Source organism: Passer domesticus, unplaced genomic scaffold (genome assembly GCF_036417665.1).
Source record: "Passer domesticus isolate bPasDom1 unplaced genomic scaffold, bPasDom1.hap1 HAP1_SCAFFOLD_341, whole genome shotgun sequence".
NCBI classification, from domain to species: domain Eukaryota; kingdom Metazoa; phylum Chordata; class Aves; order Passeriformes; family Passeridae; genus Passer; species Passer domesticus.
The window spans coordinates 1-10890 of record NW_026990120.1 but is presented as its reverse complement, the minus strand read 5'-3'; the positions used below and the strand labels follow the sequence as shown (position 1 = coordinate 10890).

Sequence of the window (10890 nt, the reverse complement as noted above, 5' to 3'; positions counted from 1 at the left end):
GGATTATTTGGATTATTTGGAGGATTATTTGGATTATTTGGAGGATTATTTGGGTGGGGAAGCCCTTTTGGAGTTGATTGTCTCAGAGTGGAGGTGACACTTTGGGGACAAGGCCAGCAGGGAGGGCAAAATGGGAAAAAAACCCCAAAAAAATCAAAAATAACCCCAAAAAAACCCCCAAAATAACCCCAAAAAAAACCCCAAAATAACACCTGAAATAAATGAAAAAATCCCCCAAAAAATCAAAATAAAACCCCAAAAAGGACACCTAAAATAAATGAAAAAAATCCCAAAAAATCAAAATAAAACCACAAAAAGAACACCTAAAATAAATGAAAAAATCCCCCAAAAAATTAAAATAAAACCCCAAAAAGAACACCTAAAATAAATGAAAAAAAATCCCAAAAAATCAAAATAAAACCCCCAAAAGAACACCTGAAATAAATGAAAAAAATAAAAAAAAATCAAAATAAAACCCCAAAAAGAACACCTAAAATAAATGAAAAAAATCCCAAAAAATCAAAATAAAACCCCAAAAAGAACACCTAAAATAAATGAAAAAAAAAATCCCAAAAAAATCAAAATAAAACCCCAAAAAATCCCAAAAAATCAAAATAAAACCCCAAAAAGAACACCTAAAATAAATGAAAAAAAATCCCAAAAAATCAAAATAAAACCCCAAAAAGAACACCTGAAATAAATGAAAAAAATCCCAAAAAAATCAAAATAAAACCACAAAAAATCCCAAAAAATCAAAATAAAACCCCAAAAAGAACACCTAAAATAAATGAAAAAAATCCCAAAAAATCAAAATAATACCCCAAAAAGAACACCTAAAATAAATGGAAAAAATCCCAAAAAAATCAAAATAATACCCCAAAAAGAACACCTGAAATGAGAAAAGCAGAGTTTTCCATGTGCTGGTAAAAAGGGTGAGAAATTTGGAGGGCAGGGTGGAAATGGGAAAATTCCCATCCTGGAAAGGTGGGAATGCCCTAAAAATCCCCCAAAAAATCCTCCCAAAATCCCCCAAAAATAAAAAAAAAAATCCCAAAAAAATAAAAAAAAACAAACCCCAAAAATCCTCCAAAAATCCCAAAAAATCCCCCCAAAAATCCCAAAAAAATCCCAAAAATTCCTCAAAAAATCCCCCCAAAATCCCCCAAAAATCCCAAAAAATCCTCAAAAAATCCCCCCAAAAATCCTCCAAAGTTTCCCCAAAAATCCCAAAAAATCCTCAAAAAATCCCCCCAAAATCCCCAAAAAATCCCCCAAAAAATCCCCCAAAAAATCCCAAAAAATCCCCCCAAAAATCCCAAAAAAATCCCAAAAAATCCTCAAAAAATCCCCCAAAAATCCCCAAAAAATCCCAAAAAAACCTAAAAAACCCCCAAAATCCCAGGGTTTTGGGACAGGGGATTGGGGGATTTCCTGCTGGGAAAAGGGAAGGAGCTGCAGGAAAATGTAAACAACTTCTCGGGGGTTTTGTGGTTTTTTTTTTCCAGTTCTCTTCCGTGAAATATTGAAAAAGAAATATAAAATAAAAATAAAAATAAAAATAAAAATAAAAATAAAAACAAAACAGTGCCAGGGTTCCCCCAGAACAGCTCCCCAAGGGGAGCCACCTTCATCTCTAAATGCTTGAAAAAGAAAATAAACAGCAACAAAAAAATCGAATTTTGGTTCCAGAAATGCCCTTTTCCCCAAATTCCCGGAATTCCTGCAGCCCCTTCTCCTCTGCACCCCCTCTTTGGCTGGGAGCAGACTCTGGGAAGGAGGGAAAATTTCATTTTTGATGCTGTCACAGCAATTCAGAAGGAAAAAATCCAAAAAAATCAACGAACAGTGCAACACTCTCGGATGCTCCCAACCTGCAGCAGAGCCAGGAGTCCCAAAAAATTCAAATTAAAACAAAAAATAAGAACCCAAACCAAAAAAACAATGATCCCCCTCCCAAAATCTGCATCCCAAGCAAATCAAGGACTTGCAAGTGCATTTGTTTCTTAGGGAAGGCGAAAATGTTGAATTTTCTTTTTTTTTAAACGGTTTTTGTTGGTTTTTTTTAAAGGTAAATGCTCGTTTCTCTAGAAAGAATTCTCTTTTTTTTTAAAAAGAAAAAATAAACAACCAACGCTGACTCTCTCATGGGAATGGCCACACAAACAAGGGGGAAAAAAAGCGATTTTTAGGATTTTTAGGATGGGATAAATTGGGAAAAGGAGGGGAAAAAACAAAAAAAACCCAAAAAAAAGGGAAACAAGAGAATCCCTAAAGTGCCGGGGTGGGGGAGGCTCCGGCGGGGCACCCGATCTCCTGGGTTTGGTTCCCCTAAAACGAGCTGCCAAGGGTTTGCAGTGCTGGGTTCAGGGGATTTGGGGCTTTTCAAGGGGTTTTTTTGGAGAGGAGAGGAGAGGGGAGGGGGGATTCCCACCCTGGCTGGAGATAAATCCCTGGATTTCCAAATTCCTAAATCCCCAAATTCCCACGTTTCCAAATTTTCACATTTTTAAATTCCCGAATTTCCAAATTTCCAAATTCTCAAATCCCCAAATTTCCAAATTTTCACATTTCCAAATTCCCAAATTTCCAAATTCCCAAATCCCCAAATTTCCAGATTTCCAAATTCCCAAAATTCCAAATTCCCAAATTTCCACATTCCCAAATTCCCAAATTTCCAAATTTTCACATTTCCAAATTTTCACATTTCCAAATTTTCACATTTCCAAATTCCCGAATTTCCAAATTTCCAAATTCTCGAATTTCCAAATTTCCAAATCCCCAAATTTTCAAATTTCCAAATTCCCAAATTTCCAAATCCCCAAATTTCCAAATCCCCAAATTCCCAATTTTCCAAATTCCCAAATTCCCAAAATTCCAAATCCCTGAATCCTCAAATTTCCAAATTCCCAAATCCCCAAATTCCCAATTTTCCAAATCCCCAAATCCCCAAATCCCCAAATTCCCGAATCCCCAAATCCCCAAATCCCCAAATTCCCAAATCCCCAAATCCCCAAATTCCCAAATCCCCACCCCGGCCGAGAGTCTGGGTTTGTCCTGACCCCAGCTGAACTGAGGGTGCGAGGGGAAGGGAATTCCTGGGATTTGCTGGGGGGAAATGCTGGGAATGAAACGAAAACCACAATGAACTTTTGTTCCCTTGGGAAGGGAAGAAAAACTCTGGGAAGGAAAATGTGGGAATGAAAGGAAAACGTTGGGAATGGAACAGAAACGTTGGGAAGGGAACAGAAACACTGGGAAGGAAACAAAAACGTTGGGAAGGAAACAGAAATATTGGGAAAGGAACAAAAACATTGGCAAGGAAAATTTGGGAATGAAACAAAAACTTTGGGAATGGAACACCGGGAATGAAACAAAAATGTTGGGAAGGAAACAGAAACATTGGGAAGGGAACAAAAATGTTGGGAAGGGAACAAAAATGTTGGGAAGGGAACAAAAATGTTGGGAAGGGAACAAAAACATTGGGAAGGGAAGAAAAACTCTGGGAAGGAAAATTTGGGAATGAAACAAAAACTTTGGGAATGGAACACCGGGAATGAAACAAAAATGTTGGGAAGGAAACAGAAACATTGGGAAGGGAACAAAAATGTTGGGAAGGGAACAAAAATGTTGGGAAGGGAACAAAAATGTTGGGAAGGGAACAAAAACATTGGGAAGGGAAGAAAAACTCTGGGAAGGAAAATTTGGGAATGAAACAAAAACTTTGGGAATGGAACACCAGGAATGGAACAAAAATGTTGGGAAGGAAACAGAAACATTGGGAAGGGAACAGAAATATTGGGAAGGGAACAAAAATGATGGGAAGGAAAGAGAAACACCAGGAATGAAATAAAATTCCTGGGAATGAAACAATAACGCTGGGAAGGGAACAAAAACTCTGGGAAGGAAACAAAAACTCCGGGAATGAAACAGCAGGAATGAAACAAAGATGCCAGGGAGGAAACAGAACTGGGAGGGAAACAAAAGCACCGGGGAGGAAATGGCTCCCAGCAACCCCCGAGGGAAAAATCCAGCAGCACCTGCCTGGTGCCAGCCCAAATCCTGCCCCTTCCATGCCAGGGATGTGCCAGCCCAAATCCTGCCTGCCCAAATCCTGCCCCTTCCATGCCAGGGATGTGCCAGCCCAAATCCTGCCCCTTCCATGCCAGGGATGTGCCAGCCCAAATCCTGCCTGCCCAAATCCTGATCTTTCCATGCCAGGGATGTGCCAGCCCAAATCCTGCCTGCCCAAATCCTGCCCCTTCCATGCCAGGGATGTGCCAGCCCAAATCCTGCCCCTTCCATGCCAGGGATGTGCCAGCCCAAATCCTGCCCCTTCCATGCCAGGGATGTGCCAGCCCAAATCCTGCCTGCCCAAATCCTGCCCCTTCCATGCCAGGGATGTGCCAGCCCAAATCCTGCCCCTTCCATGCCAGGGATGTGCCAGCCCAAATCCTGCCTGCCCAAATCCTGCCCCTTCCATGCCAGGGATGTGCCAGCCCAAATCCTGCCCCTTCCATGCCAGGGATGTGCCAGCCCAAATCCTGCCTGCCCAAATCCTGCCAGCCAGGGAGGGTTGGGAAGGTACCAGGAACCTGCCAGCCCAAATTGTGCCAGCCAGGGAAGGTTGGGAGGGCACGGGGGATGTGCCAGCCCAAATCCTGCTCCTTCCATGCCAGGGATGTGCCAGCTCAAATCCTGATCTTTCCATGCCAGGGATGTGCCAGCCCCAATCCTCTCCTTTCCATGCCAGGGATGTGCCAGCCCCAGTCCTGCTCCTTCCAGCCCTGCCCAGCCAGGGAGGATTGGCAGGGCACAGGGGCACATTTTGCCAGCCCCAATCCTCTCCTTTCCATGCCAGGGATGTGCCAGCCCCAATCCTGTCCTTTCCGTGCCAGGGATGTGCCAGCCCCAATCCTGTCCTTTCCGTGCCAGGGATGTGCCAGCCCCAGTCCTGCCCCTTCCAGCCCTGCCCAGCCAGGGAGGACTGGCAGGGCACAGGGGCACATTTTGCCATCCCAAATCCTCTCCTTTCCGTGCCAAGGATCTGCCAGCCCCAATCCTCTCCTTTCTGTGCCAGGGATGTGCCAGCCCCAGTCCTGCCAGCCAGGGAGGATTGGCAGGGCACAGGGGCACATTTTGCCAGCCCCAATCCTGTCCTTTCCGTGCCAGGGATGTGCCAGCCCCAGTCCTGTCCTTTCCATCCCAGGAACGTGCCAGCCCAAATTGTGCCAGCCAGGGAAGGTTGGGAGGGCACAATGGATGTGCCAGCCCCAATCCTGTCCTTTCCGTGCCAGGGATGTGCCAGCCCCAATCCTCTCCTTTCCGTGCCAGGGATGTGCCAGCCCCAGTCCTGTCCTTTCCATCCCAGGGATGTGCCAGCCCCAGTCCTGTCCTTTCCATCCCAGGGATGTGCCAGCCCCAGTCCTGTCCTTTCCATCCCAGGGATGTGCCAGCCCCAGTCCTGTCCTTTCCATCCCAGGGATGTGCCAGCCCCAGTCCTGCCCCTTCCAGCCCTGCCCAGCCAGGGAGGGCGCAGGGCACGGGACTGGCACAGCCCTGGCCCCATCGGGACCACACAAAACCCCGAACTCTTGGCCTCACCCCCACCCACCCCAGGCTGGGCCCGCCCGGTCTTGTTCTCCTTTAAAGTGCCCTATATTTATAGAATTTCTAAATAAATAGAATAAGATATCAGGTCACCCGTGGCCGGGGGGAGGGAGGTCACTCCGAGTAGCAGCCGTCCAGGCCGATGGCGCTGTGGCGCTCCTTGGAGTAGGGGCAGGAGGAGCCGTTCGGCAGCGCCCCGCAGGCCGGCACCGGCAGCGCCCCGCGGGCCGGCACCGGCAGCGCCCCGCAGGCCGGTACCGGCAGCGCCCCGCAGGCCGGCACCGGCACCGGCAGCGCCCCGCAGGCCGCCGCCGCCGCCGCCTTGGCCGCGATGCCGCAGTTCGTGAGGAGGCTGAGGCTGAAGGAGCCGAGCGCGTCCTTGGGCGGGAAAGGCTTCATGGTGGAGAGGATCAGTGCCAGGCAGTCGGCCACGTCCTTGTTGGGGGCACACGCCAGGGCTGGGGTGTGACCTGAGGGACGGAGCCGGCCGTGAGGGCTGAGGGACTGGGAAATGGCGTGTGGGGTTGGGAATGGCGTGTGGGGTTCTTGGGGTGTGGGGTTCTTGGGATGTGACCTGAGGGATGGAGCCAGCCATGAGGGGTAAGGGGTGTGGGGTTGGGAATGGGGTGTGGGGTTCTTGGGGTGTGACCTGAGGGACGGAGCCGGCCGTGAGGGCTGAGGGACTGGGAAATGGCGTGTGGGGTTGGGAATGGCGTGTGGGGTTCTGGGGGTGTGGGGTTCTTGGGGTGTGACCTGAGGGATGGAGCCGGCCGTGAGGGGTGTGGGACTGGGAAATGGCGTGTGGGGTTGGGAATGGCGTGTGGGGTTCTGGGGGTGTGACCTGAGGGATGGAGCCAGCCGTGAGGGCTGAGGGGTGTGGGACTGGGGAATGGTTCTGGGGTTCTGGGGTTCTGGGGGTGTGGGGTTCTTGGGGTGTGACCTGAGGGACGGAGCCGGCCATGAGGGCTGAGGGACTGGGAAATGGCGTGTGGGGTTGGGAATGGGGTGTGGGGTTGGGAAATGGGGTGTGGGGTTGGGGAATGGGGTGTGGGGTTGGGGAATGGGGTATGGGGTTGGGGAATGGCGTGTGGGGTTGGGAAATGGGGTGTGGGGTTGGGGAATGGGATGTGACCTGAGGGATGGAGCCAGCCATGAAGGGTAAGGGGTGTGGGGTTGGGGTGTGGGGTTGGGAATGGGGTGTGACCTGAGGGATGGAACCGGCTGTGAGGGCTGAGGGGTGTGGGGTTGGGGTGTGGGATGGGGTGTGACCTGAGGGACAGAGCCGGCCGTGAGGGCTGAGGGGTGTGAGGGGTGAGGGACTGGGAATGGGGTGTGGGGTTCTGGGGGTGTGGGGTTCTTGGGGTGTGACCTGAGGGATGGAGCCGGCCGTGAGGGCTGAGGGACTGGGAAATGGCGTGTGGGGTTGGGGAATGGGATGTGACCTGAGGGATGGAGCCAGCCATGAGGAGGTGTGAGGGGTGTGGGGTTGGGGATGGGATGTGGGATTGGGAATGGGGTGTGGGGTTGGGAATGGGGTGTGACCTGAGGGACGGAGCCGGCCGTGAGGGCTGAGGGGTGTGGGACTGGGGAATGGGGTGTGGGGTTGTGGGGTTCTGGGGGTGTGGGGTTCTTGGGGTGTGATCTGAGGGACGGAGCTGGCCGTGAGGGCTGAGGGATTGGGAATGGGGTGTGGGGTTGGGGAATGGGGTGTGACCTGAGGGATGGAACCGGCTGTGAGGGCTGAGGGGTGTGGGGTTGGGGTGTGGGATGGGGTGTGACCTGAGGGACAGAGCCGGCCGTGAGGGCTGAGGGGTGTGAGGGGTGAGGGACTGGGAATGGGGTGTGGGGTTCTGGGGGTGTGGGGTTCTTGGGGTGTGACCTGAGGGATGGAGCCGGCCGTGAGGGCTGAGGGACTGGGAAATGGCGTGTGGGGTTGGGGAATGGGATGTGACCTGAGGGATGGAGCCAGCCATGAGGAGGTGTGAGGGGTGTGGGGTTGGGGATGGGATGTGGGATTGGGAATGGGGTGTGGGGTTGGGAATGGGGTGTGACCTGAGGGACGGAGCCGGCCGTGAGGGCTGAGGGGTGTGGGACTGGGGAATGGGGTGTGGGGTTGTGGGGTTCTGGGGGTGTGGGGTTCTTGGGGTGTGATCTGAGGGACGGAGCCGGCTGTGAGGGCTGAGGGACTGGGAAATGGCGTGTGGGGTTGGGAAATGGGGTGTGAACTGAGGGATGGAGCCGGCCATGAGGGGTGAGGGGTGTGGGACTGGGGAATGGGGTTCTGGGGGTGTGGGGTTCTTGGGGTGTGACCTGAGGGATGGAGCCGGCCGTGAGGGGTAAGGGGGTGTGGGGTTGGGATGTGGGGTTGGGAAATGGGGTGTGGGACTGGGGAATGGGGTGTGGGATTGTGGGGTTCTGGGGGTGTGGGATGGGGTGTGACCTGAGGGACGGAGCGACCTGTGAGGGGTGAGGGGTGTGAGGGGGTGTGGGGTTCTGGAGGTGTAGGATGGGGAATGGGGTGTGGGATTCTGGGGGGTGTGGGATCGGGTGTGACCTGAAGGACAGAGCGAGCCATGAGGGGTGAGGGGTGTGAGGTTGGGGGGCTCTGGGGGTGGAGGATGGGGTGCGGGGCTGTGGGATGCAGTGTAGGGGTATGGGGCTGGGGGTTCATGGGATGGGGTGTGGTGTTTTGGGGTTGTGAGATGGAGTGTGGGATTGGGGGATTGTGGGGTTGTGGGATGAGGTGTGGGATGTGCAGTATGGGATGGGGTGTGGGGTGTGGGATGGGGTGTGGGGTACAGGATGGGGTGTGGGATGGGGTGTGGGGTGTGGGATGGGGTGTGGGGTGTGGGATGGGGTGTGGGATGGGGTGTGGGGTGTGGGATGGGGTGTGGGGTGTGGGACGGGGTGTGGGGTGGGGTATGGGATGGGGTGTGTCAGGGTGCTCTGGGTGGCTGTGGCTGAGCCCCTCCCGGGCTCTGGGCGCTCCCCAGGGACTCTGCAGCCCCAAGGACCCCGGGGCACACGCACCTTCTTCATCCACAGCCAGCACGGTGGCCCCGCGGCTGAGCAGGGCCTGCACCACCGAGGCCAGGCCGTTCCTCGCCGCGATGTGCAGCGGCCTGGGCAGGGACCAAGCATTACAACCCCTAAATCCCACCCTAAAACCTCACCCCAAAATCCCACCACAAAACCGCACCCAAAATCTCACCCCAAAACCCTACCACAAAACCCTATCACAAAATCCCACCCAAAACCCCACCACAAAATCCCACCACAAAACCCACCCCAAAACTCTACCACAAAATCCCACCCCAAAACCTCAGCACAAAACCTCAGCACAAAATCCCACCCCAAAACCCTACCATAAAATCCCACCACAAAACCCCACAGAGCACCCCCTGCCAAAACCTTTGAGTGGGTTCAAGGGCTCGCCCGTTCACACATTTCCCAGTTTTCCCCCATTCCCCCATTCCCAGTTCCCCAGTCCCACTCCCAGTCCCATTCCCAGTTCCCCAGTTCCCCAGTCCCATTCCCAGTTCCCCATTCCCAGTTCCCCATTCCCAGTTCCCCATTCCCAGTTCCCCAGTTCCCCAGTCCCATTCCCAGTTCCCCAGTCCCATTCCCAGTTCCCCATTCCCAGTTCCCCAGTTCCCCAGTCCCATTCCCAGTTCCCCAGTCCCATTCCCAGTTCCCCATTCCCAGTTCCCCCAGTCCCATTCCCAGTTCCCCAGTCCCATTCCCAATTCCCCCAGTCCTACCCCAGTCCCACTCCCAGTCCCATTCCCAGTTCCCCAGTCCCATTCCCAGTTCCCCATTCCCAGTTCCCCCAGTCCCATTCCCAGTTCCCCAGTCCCATTCCCAGTTCCCCATTCCCAGTTCCCCCAGTCCCATTCCCAGTTCCCCAGTCCCATTCCCAGTTCCCCATTCCCAGTTCCCCCAGTCCCATTCCCAGTTCCCCAGTCCCATTCCCAGTTCCCCATTCCCAGTTCCCCCAGTCCCATTCCCAGTTCCCCAGTTCCCCAGTCCCATTCCCAGTTCCCCCAGTCCCATTCCCAGTTCCCCAGTTCCCCAGTCCCATTCCCAGTTCCCCAGTTCCCTAGTTCCCCAGTCCCACTCCCAGTCCCATTCCCAGTTCCCCAGTTCCCCAGTCCCAGTCCCAGTTCCCCAGTCCCATTCCCAGTTCCCCCATTCCCAGTTCCCCCATTCCCAGTTCCCCCAGTCCCATTCCCAGTTCCCCAGTTCCCCAGTCCCATTCCCAGTTCCCCAGTTCCCCAGTCCCACTCCCAGTCCCATTCCCAGTTCCCCAGTTCCCCAGTCCCAGTCCCAGTTCCCCAGTCCCATTCCCAGTTCCCCCATTCCCAGTTCCCCCATTCCCAGTTCCCCCATTCCCAGTTCCCCCAGTCCCATTCCCAGTTCCCCAGTTCCCCAGTCCCATTCCCAGTCCCCCATTCCCAGTTCCCCCATTCCCAGTTCCCCAGTCCCAGTTCCCCAGTCCCCCAGTCCCAGTCCCAGCCCCCCAGCTGTGCAAACACTCACATCTGCAGAGCACTGTTACTTGCATTGATAAGGCCAAGGTCTTGGGTTTCCCCCAGGATCAACAAGGCACACTTTTCATGGCCCTGGGGACACGCGGGGACACTCAGGGCAGCAGAACCATTCCCAGAACTGTCCCCTCCCCCAGGCCACCCTGGCACCCGCTGTCCCCCACCCTTCCCTCCTCGGCATGGGCAAAGTGACCACGAGCCCCTGGTGCCACCATGGAATGGACAAAGTGACCACGAGCCCCTGGTGCCACCATGGAATGGACAAAGTGACCACCAGGGCTTGGGAGTGACCACCATGGCTTGGACAAAGTGACCACAAGCCCCTGGTGCCACCATGGGTTGGACAAAGTGACCACCATGGCTTGGGAGTGACCAGCATGGAATGGACAAAGTGACCACCATGGAATGGACAAAGTGACCACCATGGCTTGGGAGTGACCACCATGGCTTGGACAAAGTGACCACAAGCCCCTGGTGCCACCATGGCTTGGACAAAGTGACCACCATGGAATGGACAAAGTGACCACCATGGAATGGACAGTGACCACCATGGGCTGGACAAAGTGACCACCATGGGCTGGACAAAGTGACCACCATGGCTTGGGAGTGACCACCATGGGCTGGACAAAGTGACCACCATGGGCTGGACAAAGTGACCACCATGGAATGGACAAAGTGACCACCGTGGGTTGGACAAAGTGACCACCATGGAATGGACAAAGTGACCACCATGGCT

The 10890-nt window shown here is 53.4% G+C and overlaps 2 protein-coding genes across 2 annotated transcripts; both read right to left on the bottom strand.

The window, feature by feature from the left end:
• LOC135292410 (uncharacterized) lies at window positions 1-5566 on the bottom strand. Its single transcript, XM_064406619.1, has one exon. It carries the CDS (start codon window positions 5564-5566, stop codon window positions 2891-2893), a length of 2676 nt encoding a protein of 891 aa, XP_064262689.1. The 3' UTR covers window positions 1-2890.
• A 155-nt stretch (window positions 5567-5721) lies between these two features.
• On the bottom strand, window positions 5722-10294 carry LOC135292411 (serine/threonine-protein phosphatase 6 regulatory ankyrin repeat subunit C-like). Its single transcript, XM_064406620.1, has 3 exons — window positions 10147-10294; window positions 8638-8729; window positions 5722-6077 (listed from the first exon to the last, which is right to left on the bottom strand). Coding segments are annotated over exons 1-3 (450 nt in total). The 5' UTR covers window positions 10149-10294.
• Between the last annotated feature and the right edge of the window lie 596 nt (window positions 10295-10890).